The following is a 26,860-nucleotide window of genomic DNA, read 5'->3' as shown; positions in this document are numbered from 1 at the left end:
GCCTTCAAGTTTAGGTCTGCTTCTTTTTGTGAATTTTATGTGTCTTTGTGGTTTACTTTTTGGGCATGAAAGGCTGGTTCCTCTAAGCTTCCAGTTCTCTCTTTTGATTTTATATTGGAGTGGCCAGATTGCTTTTGTCTTCAGGAGTTCCCACAGAGGCCCAAGTCAGATGCTTTCAGGCATCCTAAGGTCTGGATCTCTCCAGGAGAGATTTTGGCCTCAGGAATTTGGGGGTTGAACTGGACTGGCCTGGGAGCCCGGCCCAGGAAGATGCTGGTCTAGGGCAGCTGGTGGCCATGACACCCAGAGATATAAAGCGAGATGGGGGTGGGAAGAGGTCCCAAGGGCTCCTGGGGAAGGAAGGGCTCCAGGAAGAGGTCCCAAGGGCACTGAGGAACTGGTTTGGTCTGGATGCAAAGGATCAGGAAGAGGAAAGGTAAGCCCTGGCATCCAGAAAGAGGCTGGTGGGTAGTGCAGCCCAGGGAAGCAGAGGGAGGTGGGGAAGGACCAGGCCCTGAGGGCTCCCAGGAGAGAGGCTGATGGGTTGTGCAGACCAGGGAAGTGGAGGGAGGTGAGGGTGGGGCTAGGCCCAGAGTGCTTCTGGGGACCCTAGAAGGAACTGGGTTGGTCTGGATGCAAAGGATCAGGAAGCAGTGGTGGTTTCCTCCAGTGTCTGGGGCGCCATGACAAGGAATGGGACAGGACCCAGGCTATAAGGAGAGACAGGTGGGGGAGATGGGAGGATGAATGAGGCTGGGGGAGTCAAGGTGCTGGGAGGCGCAATCGACTTACCCTGGAGAGAGGCCTGCGGGTGGTGCAGGCCCAGGGAAGCAGAGGCTTTTTATATTTTTTATTTTTATTTTATGTGGAAGAGTGTTTTCCCTGCTTTTAAGTGCACCACATGTATTCAGTGCCCGAGGAAGCCAAAAGATGGCATTGGATCCCTTGGAACTGGGATTAGAGGCAGTTAATAGCTGCCCTGTGTGTGCTGGGACCTGACCCTGGGTCCTCTGCAAGAGCAGCCAGTGCTCTTAACCTCTGAGCCATCTCTTCAGTTCTTGTCTGTTTTAATTCTTTTGTAACCATATACAATATTTTGCTGAACATAGATGTCACTAAATTGTATGTATTATAGCACAATCAGAACTCTTTCTTCAGTTGTGTTGGTTGAAGCTCCGTGTGCAGAGCAGAGCATTAAGTCCCTTTTCATTCCCCTCTCCACAGTAGGAACCACAGTAACTAGATCTGTGTGTATTCTTCAAGCCCCCATTCTATCAAGTTGTGGTTGAGTATTTATGCCAGTATGGTTGTGTATTGTTTAGCTAAATTTTCTGTGTTAGTACAAATTTCTAGAAGTATATTAAATAGGTCCAAGGGTAATACATTTTGGGGCTAGTGATGTAGCTAGTTGGTAAAGTCCTTGCCAGCATGCATGAAGCCTTGGGTCTGATCCCCAGAACTGTATAAACTAAGTAATAGTAATACATGAAAATTTTTTCCCAAGTACTTTTTAAAGATTTATTGATTTAATTTATGTGTGTATATATATTTCCCTCTTGAGAGTTTGTGTTCCACATCTGTGCAGGAGTCCTTGGAGGCCAGAAGGGGGCACATGATCCCCTGGAGCTAAAGTTACAAATGGTTGCGAGCTGCTGGACTGGGTACTGGAAACCAAACATGGGTCCTCTGCAAGAGCAGTGTGCTCTTAACTGCTGAGCCATCTCTCCAACCTCTAGTAATAGACTTTTAACTCTTCTGATCTGAATCACCAAATTGCCACCCAGCAAATTGGTGGTAACAGTATATATTCTCTCCCCCAGCGTATGAGGCTATGTGTTTGTGTTTCTTAACTAGACAGTGCTGTCCTTGTTGCAGGTGTACTTGAAAGGGAGGTCTGGAGACAAGATGATTCATGAGAAGAACATCAACCAGCTGAAGAGTGAGGTCCAATACATCCAAGAGGTGGGGATTCCTTCCCTCCGAGGGAGCATCTAGGTTCCCTGAAACTTACATTGTTAGGGTTCCCTTCTTTTATGGGTCTGATGTTTTCCCTTCTGTTCCTTTTATGTTACTATATAAGTGTCCTATGCCCTCCCATGTATAAAATAGCATTTTGACTTTTCAATCCAATTCATTAATCAACAAATATGTATCATGTGCCTAGCAAACTCTCGAGCTATTCATCAGAATTGTCAGCCACTTTCTCCAGCATTTCCCAACTAGAATGTCAGCACTACCTTAGCAGGGGATTCATTTATCTCATTGCTTGTGCAGGAAAGACTGGGCTGTTACCCCACTTTAACTGATTCCTCTGTCATGTATAGAACAATGGCAGACTCAGAGTAAAATGGGTTGGGGATGGGACCCAAAGTTAGTTCACTTTCCCCTGAATCTCAAGTATCTTGTCTTCATCTCCCAGGCCAGGAACTGCCTGCAGAAGCTCCGGGAGGATATAAGTAGCAAGCTTGACAGGAATCCAGGAGACCCTTTGCATCGACAGGAGATACAGGTAATAGGGAGTGCTGACCAGACCCACAGGAAGGAGGAGTGTATAGGGATGTGACTTTGCTGAGAGCTCACAGACAGGCTCCCAGCATGATGGCACTTGTATTTGCAAATATAACCTACATATAATTACACCTGCTCCTGAAAATGCACAAAATTGAATTACATAAATGATTGTAAGTTATTAACAAAACCTGTCTACAAGGATTCTGTGATTAATTATGCAGTAATTTTAGAGACTTACATAGACAATCACTTATGAATCTAAACTTCTCATAAGTTGATATTGCAAAACTTGGTAAACCACTGAAATGGACGTCTTTTTTTTTTTTTTTTTTTTTTTTTTTTGGTCTTTTTGAGACAGGATCTCTTTGTAGCCCCCAGCTGGCCTGGAACTTGCTATATAGACCAGGCTGGCCTTGAACTCACAGAGATCTGCCTGCCTTTGCCTCCTGAGTGTTCGGATCAAAGGTGTATACCACTGTACCCAGCTCATAAGTCTTTTATTAAAAAAAAAAAAGATTTATTATTTTTTATGTTATTTTATGTGTGTGAGTGTTTGCCTACATGTATATATGTATATATATACCACATGTATGCCTAGTGCCCACAGAGGCCAGAAGAGAAACTGGTTAGTTGTGAGCTGCCATATGGGTGCTGGGAACTGGACCTCTGTAAGAGCAACCATTGAGCCATCTTTCTATCCCCCAAAAGGAAGTCTTTGATCCAGCATGTTGTTTGTGTATACAGCTAAAATTCCTTGAGGCTAGAGGAATTAGCTAGACCTCATCCCTGTGCCCTTAGCCTGGCCTAGGATGTGGGATGCAGAGGTATCAGTAATGTAGGACCAAATACTATCTATGTAAATCTTCCCCAGGATGGATAGTGTGGGAGTTTTCTTTCCAGCTTTTCCATAGTCCCGATAGAAATGTCCTCACGAGAACAGAGCAATCCCTTCCTGATGTCCCCCTCAGGCTCTTTTAGAACCAAGTTCTGTCTCCTTCATTTGCACTTTGACTTGAGTTAGGTAGTATTTCCTACCTAGCAGCTGGTGCCCAAAGGTTTCCTCTTTGTCTTATCTGTACCTTGGGTTTTGTGTGGTGGACATTTCCGAATTCATTTTGCTTCGGCTGACGGCAGGACTTTCGGGGCCTGACCTCAAACCTGGCTGGTGGAAAGCACCTTCAGGTGGCACCAGAACTTCATGTGTTTAGAAATAGGCCACAAAGCCCAGGAGTCATGTGATGAGTGATCTAGCTTTGGGTTAGAAAGAAATGCAACAAAAGCTGCTTCCTGTTTTGACTTATGCTTTGCCAGACTTTGTCAGGATGCCCATGGCAAGGAAAGCTTGTGTCAGGCCGCTGCCTTTGTTCCTAGGAGAAATGAGCCTCACACATTTCCAGTTTGCTAAAAGGGTTTAGCCGGAGGTTTGTTCCATTCTCCCACAGGGTTAGTTCCCTCAAGGCTGTTTTGCCACCCCTCTAGTTTTCTCATGGAGTCCTGGAAACCTTTTTCTCCCTCCTTCCCATTCTCTGGTCCTCTCTTCCTCTTTATCCTCCCACCCCCATTTCTCTTCCTTCTTGCTTCATTCCCTCCTTTTCCTTTTTCATTCTCTACAAGATTTCATGTGGAAGACTTGTTTTTCAAGACAGGGTCTCACTATGTAGCCTTAACTGGCCTGGAACTCACTATATAGATCATACTGGCCTTAGAGGTGTGCGCCACACACCTGGCAAGATTTTTTAAAATTATAATTATAATAATAATTATTATTATTTGTGTGTGTGTGTGTGTGTGTGTGTGTGTATGAGTGCTTATGCCATGACACGTGTGGAGGTCAGAGGACAACTTGCAGGAATTGGTTCTTTGCTACCATGTGGATTTTGGGGATTGAACTCAAGTTATCAGCCTAGGTGGCAAGTGCTCTTACCCTCTGAGTCATCTTGCTGGCCCGCCTTATAAGATTTGACATTGAAATATAATATTTCAAAGTTATTTGGTTAAATTGTTTAAATTCCTGATTTTATTTTTCTTTAAACAGGTGGTATTAGAAAAGCCAAATGGCTTTATTCAGGATCCCACAACCCTGTATAACAGCCCATCTGAGGTAGGTAACAGAGGGGACACCATGGTGAACACTGCCTATCCACAGGCCAGGATCTGCCTGCCCCCGACCCCAGTATTTATTTTGTATAAAAATACAACGTAGGGGTTGGAGAGATGGTTCAGCTGTTAAGAGCACTGACTGCTCTTGCAGAGGACCCAGGTTTGATTCCCAGCACCCACATGGCGGCTTGGAACCATCCTTAACTCCAGTTCCAGGAGAATCTGAAGCCCCCTTCTGACTTCCGTGGCACTGCACGTCATGGGTGCACTCACATACATGCAGGCACTCATACACATAAAATAAAAATAAATAAATAAAATATTTTTTTAAATACAATATAAAATAGACATAAAAAGTAGAAATTCTCCAAGCTCACTGCTTAGAACTAGCCACTGTTGACAGACTGAAGTGGGTGGACCCTTCTACATCAATATCTCTGCTTGGCTGTCCCTGGGAGTGACCTTAAGAACTTTGAAGGAGATGATGCCTTGGTTTCTGTAGATGAAGATAATTGTTCTGAGTTGTGACCTGGGCATTGGGACTTTTAAAAGCTCTTCAAGTGGGGCTGGAGAGATGGCTCAGTGGTTAAGAGCACTGAATACTCTTGCAGAGGACCCAGGTTCGATTCCTAGCACCTACATGGCAGCTACAAACCGTTCTTAACTCCAGTTCCAGGGAATCCGAAGCTCTTTTCTGACCTTCACGGCATTGCAGGACACGAGTGCACTCACATGCATGCAGGCAATACACTCATACACATAAAATAAAAATAATAATAAAAATAAAATATTTTAAAAAAAAGCTCTTCAAGTGATTCAAATGTTTAGCCAAAGTTGAGTACCATTATTTTCTATTCACAGATACTCATTTGAATGCTAAATGTTTATTAAATATACTATCTATTCCTGCATAAGTAAACATGTAATATGTACATACTTTTCTCAAAGTCGAGGTCATGTTAAATACATTATTCCTTGCTCACTTCCCTCACTTGCATGCTAAGAAAGTGCTTTTACCACTGAGCTACATCCCCAGTCTCCTTCCTTGCTTCTAATTTTATAAATAGAAGAATAACTTCATTCTTTTGTATTGCATGGTATGTCCTTCCATTGCTGTACATTTAAAAAATGATACTTGTTGGGGCTGGAGAGATGGCTCAGTGGTTAAGAGCCAGTGCTTTCGCAGAGTACCTGGGTTCGATTCCCAGCACTCACACAGCAGCTAACAACCTTTCGTAACTCCAGTTCCAAGGGATTCAATGCCCTCTTCTAACCTCCGCATTGCATGGGTACACTTACATACATACAGGCAATTCACTCATACACATTAAATTAAAATAATAAAATAAAATATCTTTTTAAAAATGATACTTGTTGCCGGGTGTTGTGGGTGACCCATGCCTTTAATCCCAGCATTCAGAAGGCAGAGGCAGGTACATCTCTGTGAGATCAGGACCAGCTTAGTCTACATAGGAAGTTCCAGGCCAGCTGGAGTACAGGTAGACCCAATATCAAAAAGACACACACACAAAAAGAGAAGTTACTTTTTGTGATTATATAATAAGATATTCTTACTATAGGAAATTTAGGAGTATGGAAAATTGAGAAGAGTAACTGTAATTTTAATCTCCCTCTCAGTGGCAGCAGGAAGACACAGCCCAGTACTGGTGTCAGTAAGCAGCCTGAGGAGTTTGTCTCCACTATGCCGAAGAAAAAAATTCCAGGACTGGTCAGAGTAAAACAGAGACATAGAGTTTATTAAGTAAAATAAGCAATAGTACACATTTTAGATTTAAGCATGGGCATTGAGAAAGAGAGAGGAGAGAGAGAAAGAGAGAGAGAGAGAGAGAGAGAGAGAGAGAGAGAGAGAGAGAGAGAGAGAGGCAGGCTTAGGAAAAGGAGAGCACACACAGAAGTGCTGGCTTCCCTAAAGTGACAGTTGCACTTAGGTGTCTTTACAGCAGCCATGTATATGATTTTGTGGCTTTCCAAGTTACATTACTCAAAGGATAATTATTCAAAGGATATAATTAGCAACTAGTTTTAAAGATTAAGCAAAATGGGACTGGAGGGATGACTCAGCAGTTAAGAGCACTGGCTGCTCTTGCAGATGACCTGGGTTCAGTTCCCAGCACCCACATGGTGATGAACAACTGTCTGTAGCTCTAGTTCCAGGGCATCTGATGCCCTCTTCTAGCCTCTGTGAGAATTGCACACACATGGCACCTTTATATACATGTAGGCAAAACATTTATCATACACATAAAATAAAAATAAACTTTAAAAATTCTTATAAAGATTAAGCAAAGCTTAAGCCAAGTTATGGTGACACATGCCTTTAGTCCCAACAATTGGGAGGCGGGTGAATCTGTGAGATTAAGGCCAGCCTGGTCTCGGTAGGGAGTTCCAAGCCAGTTGGGGCTATAGTGAGACCCTGTCTTTAAAAAAAAAAAAAATTTAAGCTTAAATCTTAAGTAAAGTTTAAAAATTAAGTCTATGAGCTGGTTCTCATCTTAAAGAATTTCCTTTTGTAAATGAAATTGTAAGGTGGTTTAAATTTTTTCATGCATTTATTTATATTTGTGTGTGTGTGTTGTGTGTGTGTGTGTACACAAATGCCACAGCACATGTGTGGAGGTCAGGAGACAAGAGAGTTGGTTCTCTCCTTCCACTATGTAGGTGTAGGTCACAGAAATTGAACTCAGGTCATCAGATTTGGGAACAAACATCTTTACCCAATGAGCCGTTTTGTCGTTCTGACTCTTAAGTATGCTTAATGCATTGTTTTTAACATCCTCATGTAAACTATGCCTAGGGAAAGGGAATATTTCCATAATCAACCTTTGCTCAATCAGTTGTGTTCCAGTTTCTGTCTTCCTAGCCAGATTCCAGAATGAGGTATTTCTTTCCCTCCCTCTGGCCTTTATTTTTTTCTCTCCTGCCTCATCTCCACAGGGGGGTGGAGGGAATACACTTTGGTGAAATTTTCTTTGTCTTTTTTGTCAATGCAAATATACAATGCAGTATTGAGATTGCACCTTTAGCATATTTCTTTCTATTTCTTTAGCGCATTTCTTTAATTTCTTTGGTTGGGTTTTTTAGTTTTGTTTTTGAGGGGAGCTGTTTGGTGCTGAGGACTGAACCCAGGGCTCTTCAAAGTTAAGTATGACCTCTACCACCAAGTTACACACTTAGCCCCAAGGGTAATTTTGTGTTTTGGGTGCTTTTGGCCTTCATGTGTAGAATTTAATCGTATCTACCCATTAGTCATGGCTCATCATCACGGCCCCACGGCCTCTCACTAGCTGTGCTGTTCTTCTTCTTCCCACCACCAACTCTAAGATACTTAATAGATGGATTCAGATGTGGATGTGAAGTACTTTCAGTTTATATGACGGACTTGTATTATACCTTTTTTCCTTGTTTTTTTCCACTATGTGTTCAAAACTTGTTTTAGGATCTATATACTTTATTGTATTAAGATCTAGTTTGTTGACCCAAGTATGGCGGCACATGCATGTAATCCTAGTACTTGGGAGACTGAGGCAGGAGGATCAATGTTAGTTTGAAATCAGCTTGGGCTGTGTAGCAAGACCCTGTCTCAAAATGAACAAACAAAAATCTAGTTTGTTCTTTCTTCCTCTCACATGTAGTTTTAAAACATTTTTTTTGCTTCATACTGTATTGTGTGATAAAACAATATTTTTTTTCTTTTCTTCCTCAATAGTACTGGAAATTAAACTCAGAGCCTTACATTTGTTAGGCAGACAGTCTGCTACTGAGGTATAGCCTGAACCCCTAAAATACTATTTTCATGAAAAAAAAAAATCTCCATCTTGTCAGATGGTTTTATGAGAATGCTGTTGGAAACACATATGTCATAGATAGACCCAGCATCCCACTGAAAGATTTCACTTGCCTAGCGATGTAAGTGAGGAATGCTAATTTAATTGATGTCTTGATTTTAAGTGTGGTTCTAGTCTTGTTTAGCTTTAAATGTGCAGTTTGGATTTTTCCTTTTCTGTGAATCACCATATTTGGCAAATAAGTTATTGGTAATAAATTATAGTGACACCTAGTAGTGTTTGCTCAGATTCTTCTTATGAGCTCCAAGCCCCGTGTTTGGGATATCTTCCCAACTTTGGAGACAGCCTACAAAGCAGGGTGTGATGAGGAGTCTTCGCCCTGCTCAGACATACAGAAAGGGAGGCCCAGGGACCTGGGAAGACCGTAGAGGCTGGGCAGCTGTCTCCCCACCCCACAGCTGAGAGCCCTATGCTGAGGTGAAAGTCTTACTGCTTCCCACTGTGTAAGACAGAGACAGTGTGCCAGACTCTGAGGGAGGTGTGCAGTGTTTCATGCCTTTGTAGCAGAAATGAGAGCAAGACCCTGCATATCTCTGCTCATCCTTAACCAACAGTCCATGATCGGGTGTGTCTGGGAGGGACACCCAGCAGTAACCTGGATAAGACACCTTTTTTTTTTCATTGACTCAAATTCCTGTGCTTCAAGAATGCTTCTGTAAGCCTGCCCATCCATCGATAGCCCTTTCCATGCTGATTTCTGTGAAGTGCTAAGCACAGTACAAGATACGCCTTTGGGCCCATGTGATAGGCACTGAATAGGCCCTGTCCTTGGCTAGTCCACAAGGAACAAGGTCATTGCTCTCAGAGAGCTCTAATCAGAAACTGATGTCCTGAGGTCCATCTCTGGAACCCACATGGTGGAATGAGAGAACAAACTCCAAGTTGTTAAGACCACCACATGTGTGCTGTGGCATTATTCCCTCAATATGCAAAATAAATAAATGTGAATTTTTTTTCCATGTTTTAAGAGAAACCATTTCATTGACGTGTGCTTAAAATTACTGTCTTAAATAATTGGGTGATTTGAGACTAACTGGTTCCTTAGGAGATGAAGGGAGAATGTTTTATGTGAGTAACTCAGAACTCTTAGTTGTTCTCCCGTGTGATGTTCTTTTCTGAGGGTGGTCTCCACAGATGGCCCAAACCACTGTGTGGCAGGGAAGGGACCTTCTGCCACCAAGTTCCAAATGTGGTGACTTTCCCTTCCTTTCCCTGCTCTGGTTATAGGCGGACACCTACATAAATGAAGATGTCGAGAGCTTGAGGCGGACGGTACAGGACTTGCTTGCCAGGCTGCAGGAGGCTGAGCGGCAACACCAGTCAGACCGTGTGGCTTTTGAGGTGAGATTTGGGGTTTGGAATTTGTGGAGAAGGTGCCTAAGGGATCAGCCCCTGGGTGAGGTGTGGATGACTTTCTCAGCATAGATCTCTTGTTCCTCTGACTGGATGCCAACCAACAGAAAATGCAGTGCTTTGAAGCCTTAGAGACTTCCTGTCTGCCTTTCTTTACCCTGGACATTAAAGTGTTTGCTGTTCAAATTTGGCTGTAGTTCAAAGGTCAGATCATTTTTGGTTTTTCCCTGGCAGTGCTGGGGACAAGGGCCTTGTGCATGCTAGGTGAGTGTTCCACCACTGAGCTAATCCCTAGTCCTTAAAGGTTAGATCTTGATTCTCTGATTCTCTGCTCTACTGAAGCTAAGTAGTAGTTCTGGTCTGGGATAGCAGGTATTTTAGAAGTCATTTCTATATGTAATAAGTAATAAGCATCACTGAATTCAGGGCTCCATGCTGGCAAGGACTGCTGCTATCATGTTCACCACAGAGCCCCCACCCCCACACCCCGTGCCTGGAGTAATGCATGGCATAAGGTAGCTATTTCTCAAATGTGTACTGAAGGAGTGGGTAAATCTGTGTCATCAAGGAAAGACTGGTGCTGGTGGAATCACAAGGTTTTGTGATCTTAGTTTATTGTCATAGTTGATTTTGTTGTTGTTTTGTTTTGAAACAGGGTCTCCCTTTAGCCCAGCTGGCCTAGAACTCACTATGTTGGCCAGACTGGCCTTGATCTTACAGAGATTTGCCTGCCTCTGCTGGGATTAAAGACATGTACCACTATGCCCAACTGTTATTGGTTTTGAGGTAGGGTCTCATGTAGCCCAGGTTGACTTTGAATTCCTGACCCTCTACTAACTGAGTGCTGGGATTATAGGATAATAGGAGCCCTTTGTTTTTTTTAGACTAGGTCTCACTATGTAGTGGGCTGACCTGGAACTTGCTATGTAGACTAGGCTGACCTCTAACTCACAAAAGATTTGCCTGCCTCTGCCTCCTGAGTGCAGCAATTAAAGGCATGCAGGCCCAGCACTTGGAAAGCAGAGGCAGGTGGATCTCTGTGAGATTGAGGCCAGCCTGGTCTGCATAGGGAGTTCAAGACTGGCACGCTCCCCCATATACACACCCCCTTATCTAGTGAGACTTTATTGAAAAAAAGATTGGGAGGTAGGGGCAGGTATATCTTAGAAATATAAGATATTCTTTCGGGGGGGGACAGATTTAATTATATATGTCAGCTTTTGTTTCAAGTATATAGAATGTACTTGTTAACATATACAGCTACTGATATCTGGGATATAATACTAGTATGTATTTTGAATTTTAAGGAAAATATTTCATTCTAAAAGGAAAATATTCAACAAGAAGATTCTTCTTTTTTGTACTGTATGTTTTTCTTAGTGATCAGTTTAACAAGCAGATTTGTAAATAGTTTGACTTAGGATAATTTTTTTTTTTATCTTTTTGAGACAGGGTCTCCCCTGTAGCCCCAGCTGGCCTGGAACTCACCATGTAGATCAGGCTGGCCTCAAACTCACAGAGATCCGCCTGCCTCTGCCTCCCGAGTGCTGGGATTAAAGGTGTGCACCACTACACCAGGCCTGATTTAGGATAATCTTAAGGCTGGTTTGTGAGCAAAGCAACCATTTGGTGAAGGAGTTTGTTATATCCCTTTCAGATGCCACTACTTAGATATTTTGGTTTTTTATATATCAAATAGGTGACCACCTATTTTCTATATTCTCTGAAAAAAAAAAATACAAGGAAATGGTGGTTGAGGCTGTAGCCCTGGCCGGGTTTTGAATTTTGGGCGAAATACACTAAGAAATTGTGGGTGTTGTTCCTTATTATCTCTTTCATTAATTTCTCCCTAATCTTTCTTATTTCTTGCCATCTTCGGCGATTGGGTTGGCTGCTTGTTGTTTTTCAAGAGCCTTGAGGTGCATCATTAGGTTGTTGTCTTGAAGTTTTTGCTGTGAGTACTTCTCTATACAGACTATAAACTTTTCTCTTGGGACACCTTGACTGTGTCCCAGAGGTTCCGATAGGTTGTGTTCTCATTATCATGTCACTAAGAATTTTTAAAATTTCATCTCTAATTTCATGGATTTAGTCTCCAAGTATTTTTGTGGTTTTGTTGTTGTTAATTTCTACTTTTATTCTGTGGTCTAAAAAGATGCAAGGAATCTCAAATTTTTTTTTGTTTTTAATTGAGACTTGCTTTGTGTCCTATGATATGATTGATTTTGGAAAAGGTTCTATGTGGTGCTAAGAAAAAAATGTATATTCTCTATGTTGGGTGGAATGCTCTATGTATGTTGGTTAAAACAAGTTGATCCATATCAACTTGAAAATACTGAAATATTGCCGGTCGTGGTGGTGCACACCATTAATCCCAGCACTTGGGAGACAGAGGCAGGCAGATCTTTGTGAGTTCGAGGCCAGCCTGGTCTACATAGTGAGTTCCAGGACAGCTGGGGCTAAAAGGAGACCCTGTCTCAAAAAGACCAAAAAAAACCCCAAAAAAACTGAAATATATATATTTTAAATATTTTATTACGTTTATTTATGGATCCCCTGGAACTGGAGTTACAGACAGTTATTAGCTGCCATGTGGGTGCTGGGATTTGAACCCGGGTCTTTTGCAAGAACAACCAGTGTTCTTAACTGCTGAGCCATCTCTCCAGCCCCGAAAATACTGAAATATATTTTAGAAAGAGAACAGCACATAAAATTAACCAAACAAGGGGTGGTTCTTTGAAAAAGTAAACAAGATTAACAAATCATTAGCCAATCTTAGGAAAAGAAAGAGGAAGACCCAAATAAACAAAATTAGAGATCAAAGAGGTGTCATCACAACAGACTCCAACAGAGAACATTAGAGACCACTTTGCAAACTCTAAAAAGCTGGAAAACCTAGAGGAAATATAGAATTTCTAAATACTTTTCATGTACCAAAATTAAAACCAGAAGATATTAATACCTTAAACAGACCTATTACACGCAATGAGATAGGAGCTGTAATCAAAAGTCTCACTTCAAAGAAAATCCGACCAGACAGCTTTACCACTGAATTCTATCAGACTTTCAAGGATGGTCTCATACCAGTACCTTGTAACTTGATCCAGAAAGTGAAGGAACACTACCAAATTCATTCTATTAAGCCAATATTCTTTGGATACCAAAACTAGCTAAAGACAGAAAAAAAGAAAGCTATAGTCCAATTTCTTTGATGAATATAGATGCAAAAATACAACCAAAACTTGCAGACCAAATTCAGGAGTACATTAAGATCATATGTTATGACCAAGTGGTCTTCATCCCAGAAAGGCAAAGTTGGTTCAACATATGCAAACCAAATAAATGTAATACATATACCATATGAACACACTAAAGGACAAGGACTGTATAATCATCTTGATTGATGCTGAAAAGGTATTTGACATGCCTTCATGATAAAAATTTTGTGGTGGTGCATGCCTGTAATCCTAGTACTCGGGAGGCAGAGGCAGGAGGATCTCTATAAGATGAAGGCCAGCCTGATCTACATAATGAGTTCCAAACTACCTGTAGCTACAGAAGACCCTGTCTCAAAAAAAAATTTTTTTTTGAGAGGTTAGGAATAGATGGAGCATACCTCAACATTATAAAGGCTATATACAACAAACCTAGAGGCAACATTATATTAAATGGAGTCACAGAGTATTTCCTCTAAAATCAGGAATAAGGCAGGGATGCCTACCTACTGTCCCTCACTTATTTACTAAGGAGCTTGAAGTCTTAGCTATAGCAGTTAGACAAGGGAAAGGCTTTAAGTAGCCTTCTTTTTGTTTTTGTTTTTGTTTTTCTTTTTTGTTTTTAAAAGTTGTCTTCTCATATGCCAACAATATGCTGTCAGAGAAAGAAACTAGGAAAAATATCCCATTCAAAATAGTACCAGAAAATTAAGTTCCTAGCAATACACTTCACCAAAGAAGACAAAGCTCTCTACAATGAAAACTTAAAGATTATGAAAAGGGAGATCAAAGAAGACACTAGACAGTTGAAAGACTTTCCATGCTCCTGGATTGACAGAGACAATATTGTGAAAATGGCTCCACGACCAAAATAACTCTACAGATTTAATGCAATACCTATCAAAATACTAATGGATCTTCTACTAATATTTCACAGAGCTAGAAAAAACAATCTGAGAATTCATATGGAACCATAAAGGCCACACAAATAGCCCATGCAATCCTAAGGAGCAAGAACAGGGCTGGGGCATCACAGTGCCTGACCTCAAATCATGCTATAGAGCTATAGTGATACGGCAGCCCAGTACTGTATGGACAGACAGGTGAAGAGGTGGAGCAGAACAGAGGACCTGAAAATAACCCAGCAAAGCTCAGAACAGAGGACCCAGAAATAAGCAGCAGAACTATATCCACCCAATTTTTGATCAAGATAGGCCAATGAATCGAATAGACAGTTTTCGGAAAAAGAAATACAAATGACCAACAACTGTTTTTAAGTGGTCAGGCTCCCTAGTCATCAGGGAAATGCAAATTAAAACCACTCTGAGAAACCACTTTGCCCCAATCAGAATGGCTATTTTCATGAAATTCAATACCAAATATTAGAGAGGATGTGGAGAAAGAGGAACCCTTAGTCACTGCTGGTAGGAGTGCAAATTAGTACAAGCCATTATGGAAATCCGTTTGGAGGCTCATCAAACTAGAGTTTCCATATGACACAACTATCTCACTTCTGGGCATATGCTCAGAGAACCCTGTATCTCACTATAGAGAGAGTTGTACCTCCATATTCATTGCTGCTCTATTCACCATAGCAAGGAAGTGGAACCAACCTAGCTGTCCATCAACAGATGAATGGATAATGAAAATCTGATGTTTATATATAAAATGGAACGTTATTCAGCTCTAAGGAAAAATGAAATCACAAAATTCACAGCAAAATGGATGGACCTAGAATGTTTAAATTAAGTGAAGTCATGCAATCTCAGACAGTAAAAAACCACATATGGGGATTCTAGCCTAAAATGTATACATGTACATATGTAAGCAAATGCATCTGTGGGTATACAATAATATTTCTGATCAATAGCAAGGAAGGATAATTTGAAAAAGAATATACTTTTTTTTTTTTGTCTTTTTGAGACAGGATCTCCCTGTAGCCCCAGCTGTCCTGGAACTCACCATGTAGACCAGGCTGGCCTCAAACTCATAAAGATCCGCCTGCCTCTGCCTCCCAAGTGCTGGGACTAAAGGTGTGCGACACCATACCCAGCCAAGAATATATGTTTTATGTTTTTTTCATGGTGGATGTGTGAATTCAATTTTCTGCATACTGGCATAGTGGTGCGTGCTTTTAATCCCAGAACTCCAGAGGCAGAGGCAGGCGGATCTCTGTGAGTTCAAGGCCAGCCTGATCTACATAGTGAGCTCTAGGCCAGCCAGAGCTACATGGTGAGACCATTCCAAAAAAACAAAAAATAAACAAAAAAGATTTCAATTAGTATTGTCCCTTTCGAGCAGTGACTGTGAGAGTTGGGTTTCCTTTCTGATTCCATTGACTGTTAGTGTGGTGGGAACTGGAGCTGACTGAACACTGAATGCCTGTTTCACATTGACCCACTTGGAAACAGTGATTTTTATTGTTTGTTAATATTTGTTGCAGCTTTGTGTTCTATGTTTAGATGCTTTTTATGAGTTGTCACTGTTGGAAATTCTTAATGAAATACAGATTTTTTAAAAAGTTGTGGGCCTGGAGAGATGGCTCAGCGGTTAAGATCATTCTGGCTACTCTTACAGAAGACCCAGATTTGAACCCCAGCACCCATATGGAGGCTAACAACTGTCTGTAACTCCAGTTCCAGGGGATCTGACCCCCTCTTCTGCCCCCTGAGGGCATTGCATGATACAGGTGCACTTGCATACATGCAGGCATAACACTCATACACATAAAATAAATAAATACATAGTTTTTTTTGTTTTTTTTCTTTAAGTTGTGGGAATTCCAGGCAGGCTTGTTGATTTTTGACCACACATGGGTGAGTCTGCTGCTCCTTAACAAGAGTTGCCTGAACATAAGCGCACAGCTTGTGTGAGCACAAAGGCCTGATAGCCGCAGCCCACAGTTCAGAATAGAAAGGACTGTTCTTTAACTGAATGATATGCAAACACCTATCAATAGTAGGTGCCCCTTAGCTTGTTCCCACTCTCAGGGTAGGCTGGCATATGTATGTATGATTAAGAGGGCTGGCTATTGTTGCTAGGCAGATGGGGAAAGCGAGTCTATATACTTTTGTGGGGGTGGAGGTGGGGGAATTGAGACACGGTCTCCCTGTAGCCCCAGCTGGTCTGGAACTTGCTATGTAGACCAGGCTGGCTTTGATCTCACAGAGATCCGCCTGCCTGCCTGTGCCTCCTGAGTACTGAGATTAAAGGTGTATGCCACCACACCAGGCTACATATTTTATTTTATTTTTACATATTTGTGATTCTGTGATGGGCATTTGAGATTTAGATCGTGGCTCTGTGAACACTGTGCTTTGGCGTACATCAGCCTGAGTGTGGTGTTTGTGAACCATGGTAAGAGCCCTTTTCTAAACTCCTGCCCGAGAAAAGAAGCTAGCCTGTTTAGGCTAATATGGGTTATTTGAGGACTTTGTCTTTTTGAGACAGGGTCTCCCTGTAGCCCCACCTGGCCTCGAATTCACAGTGTAGACCAGGCTGACCTCCATCTTGCAGAGGTCTCTCCGCCTCTGCCTCCCAAGTGCTGGGATTCGAGGTGGGCACTACCAGGCATTTCTTAACCTTTCCTAAGGAATTAGACTATCCTATCTACTTTTCTGAATCCAAGGGTAGGAAGGGCAGGAGTGTCAGTTATCATAAATATAGCCTGTCATCAAGTATGGCTGCTTGCTGTCAGGAGGGATTTGCAGTGAATTTGCTTGGCCAGGGTGGGTGTGTTGTGTGGACAGGTCCTGTCACATATGTCCTGCTCTATGCTTTCTCTTCTCTGATCCTGATACTGGGAGGAGCTAGGCAAACTGGCTGCTGTAGAGCTTATCTGGATTGGATTCTCTTTTACCAAATGAAGTGTCTGTGGGATAAGGTAGAAGCAGAGAAATGGATTGTCAAGTAACAGGGTGTGGCACTGGCCCTGTCATTCCCTAGCTGTATAATCTTGAATAGGTCAGTTGACCTTTTATTTGTGAAAAGGAGAGGGATTGGATTAAAATGAACAGTTCCATCCCTGACCTATTAGGGAGTCACTGCATGCAAGAAGCTGTGTGCAGCTCTGGAAATGTGGTGATGCCCAAGGTCTGTGCAGCATGAATTTATACTCTATTGGGGGTGCACAGAAGAGCCTGGGAAAACCCTGCCCAGGCCGGCCATTCCAAAGGGATGTCTAAGTGAGACTTGGGGATTATGCAGGAGCTGGTGAGAGGTAGGTAGAAGGAAACAAGGCAAGCTCTTACTTGACTTTCTCATCCTAACATTCTAAAATTCTGCTGTTTTTCCCAAATTAGTTTCGCATCTTTGATAAAAAAAACAGATTCTGCCTGGTGTTAGCATCTGGTCCAGATGTTATATTTGCCTTAACATGCAGATAAAGAGGATTTAGGGAAACAAAAGAAAGGGGGAGTGAGTATTTTCTCCTGGATTATTTGCTTCTGATTATCAGGAAAGCAACAACACTGGGTTAAGGCTTGGTTAGCGTTGGAGGATTCACGAGGGTGTAGAAGAAGTCAGCCACCTGAAAAGTGGCACTTGTGGATTTAAAGTGCCATTTGAAAGGGGACCTCGAACTGTGTGTGCCAGTTAACCTTGGAGATAGTCTTCGAGGGGTGAGTCAGTCTCCATGGTGTCCTGGATGAGGTTGGGAGGTGGCAGTGTACTCATTACAGCTGCCTTCTCTGTTCCACCATGGCTCCAAAGCCACCCCAGGTTCCTTTTCTAAGGTTTTATCCACGTTTGCCTTTTTCCTCCCACCATTGAACACTCTTCCTGTGTCATAGGTCACACTTAGCCGGTATCAGCGAGAAACAGAACAGAGTAATGTGGCCCTTCAGAGAGAGGAAGACAGAGTGGAGCGGAAAGAGGCAGAAGTCGGGGAGTTGCAGAGGCGCCTGCTGGGGATGGAGACGGTAATGGTGAAGTTCTGGTTTCAGTGTCTAGCCCCGGGGCTGGAAGGTGCCTTTCCCTAGTAGCTCCAAAAGCACGCTTCTGCCCAGGATGTCCCTTTCAATTCCTTTTAGCCCTTTGGAAATGGAAAGTCTTGGAGCTGGGTATGGTGGCGGACACCTTTAAATCCCAGGAGAGGCTGGTGGATCTCTATGAGTTCAAGGCCAACCTGATCTACGTAGCAAGTTCAGGCCAGCTGGGGCTATGGGGAGACCCTGTCTCAAAAAGACCAAAAACCAAAACAAAACAAAGAAAAACCCCACAAAACAAGAAATGGAAGGTCTTTCTGTCATCCAACTTCAGTCTCCTTTCACTAGAAGTGAAACTCTTCCTATTTTAGACCTGTTCTTGGGTTTCTGAAGACTGTCCCTCAGCAGCCAGCCACTCACTGACCTGGTTTGTCCAGGATTGACTGCCAGAGCTGGCAGGTGGGATTGCACAACACAGGGCCTGGGTTTCCCTCCAGGCAGCTGGGTGAGGCTGGGAAGTTTCTGTATGCTGGAGTGGGAAGGGCTATCCCTGACAGGGGAGGGCACCCATCAAACCAGCCAGGCCTGCTGTTCTTTGGCAATAGTCCCAGAATCAGTAGGGGCTGTAGTACCCATCTCACCCCAGGCACAGGAGCTGCTGTTGACTGTTAATGCTACATGCCTTTCTTTTGGCCCACCCAGGAGCATCAAGCCTTACTGGCGAAAGTCAGGGAAGGGGAGATGGCCTTAGAAGAGCTTCGGAGCAAGAATGCTGACTGCCAAGCAGAACAAGAGAAGTAAGGGCCTTTGTGCACTGTAAAGTTGGGTTCAGGGAAGCGAGGGCGGGCTGTGCTGCCCACAGCCAGGTCTGGAAGGGAAGCTGGTGCTGACATGGGATCTTCCAGTTCTGACTCAAAGTGCTTGCTCAGGGTGGAGCCCTGTCCAGGGTGATATTTGGGAGGCTACCTTCTTAGAGCTCATTTTCCATGGGACAGTAACCTAGAGAAAAGGATTTTATGGTTTTAGAAAGGCTGGAAAATGGTCTAGTATCCGCTGCTGTAGCCTCTCTTCACAGAGCTCCACTGCATCTATCGCCACGCGTTCCTCCCCCTAAAGTGGAACGGACCACAGGCATCTGAGGTCAAATAGTTCCTCCAGTCTCACTGAAAACAGAATGAATGGCTTCATGAGGACTTCTTGTTACTCTAAGTAGTTCATATAGAAACTAAGAACCAGGGCTGGAGAGATAGCTCAGTGGTTAAGAGCACTGACTGCTCTTGCAGAGGACCCAGGTTCAATTCCCAGCACCCACAAGGTGGCTATGAACCGTCCTTAACCCCAGTTCCAGGGGAATCCGAAGCCCTCTTCTGACCTCCAGGGCACTGCATGACACAGGTTCACTCACATACATGCAGGAATACACTCATACACATAAAATAAAAATAATAAATAAAATATTTTTTAAAAAAAGAACTAAGAACCACCTGTCCTCAAAGGGGCTCATTAAGAGTTTTCTACCTCCAAAGTTAGAGGATTTGGCAAATTCTTCCTCATAAGAGGTGGTCAGAGGCTCCAGACCAATGGAACCAACACAGCAAAGCCTGCCTCCTGAATCTTCAAGACCATAGAAATTCCTCATTCCACAGCAATTAACAAATAAGATACTGAGCTGGGTGTGGTGGCGCATGCCTATAGTTCTACCACTTGGAAGGCTGAGGCAGGAGGATTGCTGCGAGTCAAGGCCAGACTGGACTACAGAGTAAAACCCTGTCTCTCACTACCTCCTGTCCTCCCTACCTTACTTTCTTCTTGCTGGGTAAAGTGGTAGTGGTGCATACCTGTTATCCTAGCTACTCAGAAGGCAGAGGCAGGTAGAGGCCTTCTGAGTTCCATGAGTCCAAAGCCAGCCTGGACAAGTTGGCAAGACTTTACCTCAAAAATAAGTAAATAATAAACAAACAAAAATCTCAGATAATAAGCCATAAAGGAGTAATGCCAGCATGGCTGGTCTGATCCCATTGTCTAAGGGACCTTTTTGTAATTGAAGAGACATTACCTGAAGGGCCTTCTAAAGAATTCTAAGACTAGCCAGATGTGGTGGTGCAGGCCTTTAATCCCAAGACTTAAGAGGCAGAAGCAGTGAATCTGTGAGTTCAAGGCCAGCCTGGTCTACATAGTGAGTTCCAGGCCAACTGGGACTACTGGGAGGCCAATCTCAAAAAGCCTTCCCTCCAAAAAGAATTCTAAGACTAGCAAACACAGAGTCCCTCTGTCTTCTGTGAGTGTTATCTCTTCTTTAGAATGACCTAATTTGACCTTCCTGGCTTGGAAAATATAAGTATCTTCTTTTGTAGCTTCTTTCTATTTGACTTCATATCCAAATTAAAATACATTTGGCCCTCTTCTGTGGGTTTCAGATTTGCAGATTGAACCAACTGAAGATTTAAAATGGTTGTGGGGGAAAAATGTCTACAGACCGATTTTTTTTTGTCCCGTTCTCCAAACAAACAATGTAACAGTTACTTATGTAACATTTATATTATATTAGGTACTCTAAGTAATCAAGAGGTAAAGTCTAAGGGAAGATGTGCATGCATAGGGCTTAAGCACTAGGGAGCAGGGCTTCTGTAACCATTCCCCCTTGGATACTGAGGGAAGGTACTCGGTATTGGTCCTCCCTCTTCTGGATGGGAGGTACTCATGGGCAGATCAAGAGAAGAACAAGAGAAACAAAGGATTCAGATTTGGAAATCATTTGACAGCCATGCATCCTGCATGCATATGTTCTAAATAAAAGGAAACAGAAGTGGAGCATTGGTGGACAGAGTGGAATCAGAATGTTTGCAGTTTAGGAGGAACGTTATAATGCGCCTTGCCCTGAGTACCACCCACCCGCCTTCCCAAAGCTCCTGCTTACTGGTTTCTTTAGGCAGAACTGGGAATAACTGGAACTGTGGCTCTTCAGGGACTGACTGACTAAAGGAAAACTGATCCTCTACTCCTAACACTCTGACACCGAGGGTACAGGTTTTCCCACCAATCAATTCTCTACTCTGTGGCCACTGATTGGGACTCCCACAATTTAATCAATTCTGACACTACCCAGAGTTAATGCAGACCCCATATGTGAAAGGTTCAATTCCACAAGACCACCCCCACTTTAGACGCCAGTTGAAATTAGAGTATCTAAGGGCACTCCTACTTTTTTCCCCCGCTTGTCTACAAATTTGGAGTGGGGATTCCCCAGTTGCCTTCTCAGATCTGATAATTTGTTACCTTACTTTCACTAGGTTCTTACAAAGGATTTAGATGAGGAGGTATAAAAGATGTGCTCCAGAGTGTACAGGAGCTGCTGCCCCAGGGAGTGGTGTGTACTGACCTCTTGGCATGCCATGTGCATTCCTGGACCAGAATTTGAAGCCTTTTTTTTAGGATTTTAGTGGATGTTCCATCATGCAGTCATGGTTGATTTCTCCTCCAGAGGTTGGAAAGGGGCTGGCATTTCCACCCTTTTAACTATACCTTGGATTTTCTGGCGGCTAGCCCAGATCCTGCAACTTTCTACAAACCCTAGTCAGCATTCACTTTCTTATCATACAGAAGACACTTATCACTCCTGGAGATTCCAAGCATCTTGTCAAGAGCTAGAAACCAGGGCCAACAAAGCATGCCTCTATCTCTCTTGTGCTTAGGAATCTATGAGGGTTAGAGGAACTCTGTGTCAGGAAATGAGGACAAAGACCAAATATTTCTTATTGAGTATTTTGACTTAATTTTCTTAGAATGTAAAGGAAGCACCAGTGGTTTGGGAGTCAGGATACTTAGAAACAATTGTGTGACAAGGCTTTAAGTATCTTCAGATCTTATCTCTTGTGATATAAAATCCAGGGGCATGGTGGCAGATCCCTTTAATTCCAACCTGTGGGAGGCAGAGGCAAGTGAGTTCTGCCTGGTCTACATAGTTCCAGGCCAGCCAGGGATACACAGAATGTATCTCAAAAGAAGAAAAAAAAATCTTTGCTAATAGCTTGATGGTTTGGGATATAATTCTAGTTCCTACTTGAATCTTTGAGTAATAACAAGCTCATCATATTCAAGGCAGCCAACTTTCTTCCAGCTTTAATACCGAAATTTTTTTCCTCTGTTATAAAAACTACCTCCCTTAAATATCTATGTATTCTAATTTTACCCTCTAGAGAGATACAGAATGACTTATAGTGTCTCTCTTTTCATTGTACCAGGTGACTTCTGTGATGTTCTTGGATGTTGGATACTTGTTCTTCAGGGCAAATCACTGGGATAGAGGGACTCACACACTTGGCAAGTGTGATTGGGACAGCCTTTCCCTTGGCCTCAGCCCCTGGTCTTTATCCTCTAGGGCTGCTGCTCTGGAAAAGGAAGTGTCTGGGTTGCGGGAGAAGATCCACCACTTGGATGACATGCTCAAGAGCCAGCAACGGAAAGTTCGGCAAATGATAGAGCAGGTACACAGGGTCACATCTTAGCTGCCCTGGGCATTGCCCCAACTCTGTGCTGCCCTGAGTATTGTCCCAGCTCTGTGCTTTTATTTATTTATTCTTCTAGGCAACTTGGTTTATAATGTTTTCCAAAAAACATTTGTAGCTGCCAATTGCTAGAGTTTGAGCTATTGGTATTGCTTTTCCTGTCTTTCATGGACATTTTTGACCATTTAGCTTCTACTTTCCCATTGGAAAAGAGATTAGTCTCCCTTACACTCTGAACTGTGCTGGTAAATGAGTCATAATATACTCAGTTGTCTGTGTGAAGATTATCAGGCTTTGTGCCTCCTGCAGATTCCTGCCTAGCTATTCTACCTGAACCTCAGAGTAGCTCATTCAGAATGTGATGATTTACAAAACTGTTTTGAGAATCTAAGACCCCCTAAGTGGGAGGGCTCATTTCCTTCATGTAAGCTCCATGTGTATGTGTTTTGTTTCCTGCCATTTCCCATGGTTTATAACAGGATCTGTAATATAGTAAGCACTCAATAAATATTTACTAGATGAGTGAATAATTAGTTTATACTTTCCAGAACCAAAAGGAATGGGTTTTGAATCATGTTATGTATTTTGGATTTATGAGGATGATATTCCCTCTCACTGTACTACACCTGCTTTGGAGTTCAGTATTGACTAAAATAAAGCTTTTAGGAATGATAGTAGAACCATGAGAGTGGCAGAGGTCTCCTTTCTTCTCTGCAGGCTTCCCCAGTGGCTAAGGTTGTTTGGTTTGGTATGTAATGTGTCTCTGCAAAATAAACTCCAGTGTCTTTTACATCTTTACAGCTCCAGAATTCGAAAGCTGTGATCCAGTCAAAGGATGCCACCATCCAAGAGCTCAAGGAGAAAATTGCCTATCTGGAGGCAGAGGTTTGTATATGGGACAGCCCCAATCAGGAACAGGGCTGTTGAGAAGCCTGGGCACAGGGAGGGGCCAATCATGGAGAGGCTCTCGATCCTGTCTAGCAGCTGCTTGGAAGTGAATATCTGAAATGGTTGTGCCATGGTTAGTTGAGTTGAGCAAACATTTTACTGAGAACTTTGAGGGAGCTGCTGACAATGGTAAGACCTGCGTTTGCCCACATTACACACTCAACCAAACATCAATAGTATCATGGTGCAAGCTACCTACCATGGATATTTTGGCCCTATGAGCTTTACAGATTTGCTGACAGTGGAGCCAGGCTTTGAAAGAGGATGAGACATTGTATAGTTGGCATCTCTCCATGGCATAGATAATGGGCTGAATAGCTACTGAGTTGACTTCTAGCCTGATTTTTGCTTTGCTGCAGAGCCCTTCCTGTCTGTTGGCACCTGTAGATCACTTTGCAAGCCACTGTGTGAAGATTCCTGTAATATGGGAGACAAGGTGTTTAGAGAGTTTGTGGTCTAGAGTTAGAGATAAAATACATTGAAAAAAACCCCACAAATATTTAATAGGACAGCACATTGACAAAGGCATGTGAGTATCTCAGTAAAGACAGAAACTACACACAGGACATACGTGTAGAGAAAGTACCAGAACAGTCAGCATTGCAGTGATTGAGGAGCAGGCATTAGAGGAAGAGAGCACTCTGTTATGATGAAGATAAAGGAAAGGTCATCTCTGGGTGCTGGTATGCATGGTAGAGATGGGGGCAACAGCAGCATAAATGCAGAGATAGGAAGACCAGAAGGAGCCAGGTAAATGGGACACATGGCAAGTCCGAAAACAGCTCATTGTAACACCATAGCTTGTGTTATAGAATTTAGAGATGCACGACCGGATGGAGCACTTGATAGAGAAGCAGATCAGTCATGGGAATTTCAGCACCCAGACCCGGGCCAAGACAGAGAACCTGGGCAGGTGAGTGTGTGTGTAGAGTGGGCCCGAGCAAGAAGAGAAGAGGGAAAGGCTTTGTGAAACCTATAGTGCTAAGATAAGGATAAGGCTTTCAAATCCAACTCTCCACCCTCAATCTCTGATTTGTGTTAAATATGCTATTTCCTAGCCTGCTTAGAGTAAAGCCTGATACCATCAACCCAGGAGGACCCTGCATGGCTTCTGTTGCATACAACAGATTTGCCTATCTTTACAGAGGTTCCTTTTTAGGAGATTCACAAATCTTGAAAAAACTCACGAATCTCTGTTATCTTTACTTCCTGGTTTTTCCACTAGCCCTGTCTTTATCACCATCGCCACCAAAGGTTCTCCTCAGAGTTACTGAGCATCATCATTGTTGCAGAGCTCCGAGAACTCAGGAGGTAGCCAGCACTGAAGTATAGGATTCCAGAGGCACATGTGGCAGGGAGGCTGTCAGAGGTGCTGGATAGCAGCATAGTGCTATTTACAACTTTCTTTCCAGCGTCAGGATATCCAAGCCCCCCAGCCCTAAGCCTTTGCCTCTTATTCGAGTGGTGGAAACCTGAGCTGCCAGGAGATGGATGCCGCCATTGCTGCCGTCTATGTCCTACAGAGAAGCCCATCACCCTTGTAGGCTGTTGATACTGACTCTGACTTGCTGACTGTACCCTGGTTGCTCCAGGTCTTGGATTCATGTCCTAAGCACCTATTCTCTGCTTGCTGGGCAGATGGAGCATGCCCATCTCCGCGGACACCACAGCCCTTGGGAAGACATTTTCTTGCTAGCAGGAGCAGGGCAATATCCTTATTCCCATTACTGTTTTTCTGTGTAACAGAGCTTCCCCTCTGTGTACACTGGAGTCTAGCTGCCCAAGAAGCCAGGCCTTCATCAGGTCCAGAGAAGTGATAAAATTTGTCTCAGCCCAAAAAGCTGGAAGCACAGATGTACAGTGATTGGAGTGTGTCCTGGGGGAATGAAGTTCCTTCTGCAAACAGCTCTGTTCTTAGCAACAAACTGTTTGTTTTTCTGCTTGCTCCACCCCTGCCCCATGCTAACCTGGGCCTCCTATGGATAACCAGTGGGGGCTACCTGCTGGGCCTGGTCTGAGCAAGTAAACTGGACAAAGGAGTGGCCATGCAAGGAGTAGCTTTTAGCAGGGTGGGTTCTCTAGGCCCATGTTCACATGTCCTCTCTCTGCTGTGAAAACTCCGAGTCTCTTTTGGTTTTCCCCTGCAGCGTACCGACAGGCACACCTGTCTTCCTAACCCAGAGCTGAGAACTGTTTTCAGCGAGTTACATCAGTCCCAGCAAATTCCTTACTGTATTTATTTTGCTAAGTTATTGCTGGTTTTGCTTACATCCTAATTAATCTAGTTCCAGTGCTCTGCAGCCTTCCCCTGAGGTACTGGGTGGAGTGTCCTCATGGGCCTTGCTGATTTCAGAGTGACATTGTGCTAGTGCTTCCTCTGCCTATCCTCTGCTTCTGTTCACTCCTCCTCCAAAGTTGATATGTACCTCAGGAGGCTAATGTCTGTCATTGAGTGTGTGTTGTTTGGGGAAGGGGGGAATCAGGACTGCTGGGGACAAGGGTGGGTTCTTCCCCTAACCACTCTGAACCCCTCTGCTCCAAAGTAGGTCTTTATTCTAGCTCCGAATGATCCTGCAGCTCATCATGTTTTCTGTCGTATGGCTGTAGTCTTAGATCTACTTGGCTCACAACCTGAAGCCTTAAATCTGTTCCTGTGTGTCAGGACTGGCCCTGGCTTTGTCTGTATGGTATTCTAAGACTTTAGGCAGTCTCCTTATTTGCAAAATGAGGAGGCTGAGACAGATGATCTCCATATCCCTTCAAACTCTTGTTTTTAGTTTTCCTGTGACATAATCTTTGTATGGTGACTTTAATAAATTATGTTAATGTGTCTCTTTGATCTCTTGACCTGGTTTCCTTTTACTTTTTGGAGGGGATGAAAGAACATATGGTCTCTTGAAGGTGGGTACCCTATGTCAACATTTGAAGGGTATGTTCTCACTGTCCCAGATTGTGACATGAGGATGTCATGACATGCAGTTACAAGCAGCCCAGCTCCATGGTCTGAGTCTCTATTGTAGGTGTTGGTCTCCAACCATAGCTTTGACCCTGTCTGGGGCAGTGGGATTTCTCAGCTTGGCCATTTGGCCCTCATTTGGAACAGTACCAGTCAGAGATGCTGGTCCTAAGACTGCATAGAAGGAGCCAGTCAGCACCAGAGGTAGATGAGCAGCTTGGATCCTTTGCAGAAATCAAAAGCACCCTGGAAATGATGCAACTGTCCATGGGTTTATTTTCTGGGTCTCGTTCAATTAGTACAATGATTTTTTTTTTCCCTCTTTCTGCCAAAAAGCTAGCTGACTGCAGGGCCAGACAAGGCATAGCTGAATCTACACAAACTCCCCTGGGCCAAACCAGAAAGCACCATCTTTATTGCCAGACCCTGTCTCATTTCTAGTTTCCCTTTCTCCTTCCATTCAGAGTATAAATTCTTCCCA

At 43.3% G+C, this 26,860-nt stretch overlaps 1 protein-coding gene across 3 annotated transcripts in view; it reads left to right on the top strand.

Moving 5' to 3' along the window:
* Positions 1–26,262, top strand: part of Tuft1 (tuftelin 1) — a 62,861-nt gene extending 36,599 nt beyond the window's left edge. For 2 of the 3 annotated variants that reach the window (XM_017796932.2, XM_008828214.3), the window contains 10 exons: positions 1,876–1,962; positions 2,420–2,509; positions 4,547–4,612; positions 9,705–9,818; positions 17,836–17,964; positions 18,673–18,767; positions 22,349–22,454; positions 23,277–23,360; positions 24,236–24,336; positions 24,836–26,262. In XM_017796932.2, the coding sequence (XP_017652421.1) occupies positions 1,876–1,962; positions 2,420–2,509; positions 4,547–4,612; positions 9,705–9,818; positions 17,836–17,964; positions 18,673–18,767; positions 22,349–22,454; positions 23,277–23,360; positions 24,236–24,336; positions 24,836–24,899 (936 nt within the window). In that variant the 3' untranslated portion in view covers positions 24,900–26,262. The remainder of the gene's footprint in view (positions 1–1,875; positions 1,963–2,419; positions 2,510–4,546; positions 4,613–9,704; positions 9,819–17,835; positions 17,965–18,672; positions 18,768–22,348; positions 22,455–23,276; positions 23,361–24,235; positions 24,337–24,835) is intronic. The other variant, XM_017796933.2, reaches the window with a different exon arrangement.
* Positions 26,263–26,860: the final 598 nt, after the last annotated feature.

The sequence above is a fragment of the Nannospalax galili genome, unplaced genomic scaffold (assembly GCF_000622305.1).
Source record: "Nannospalax galili isolate Female #2095 unplaced genomic scaffold, S.galili_v1.0 scaffold752, whole genome shotgun sequence".
Classification (NCBI taxonomy): domain Eukaryota; kingdom Metazoa; phylum Chordata; class Mammalia; order Rodentia; family Spalacidae; genus Nannospalax; species Nannospalax galili.
The sequence above is the reverse complement of the archived record's forward strand: the minus strand, read 5'-3'. Positions and strand labels throughout refer to the sequence as shown.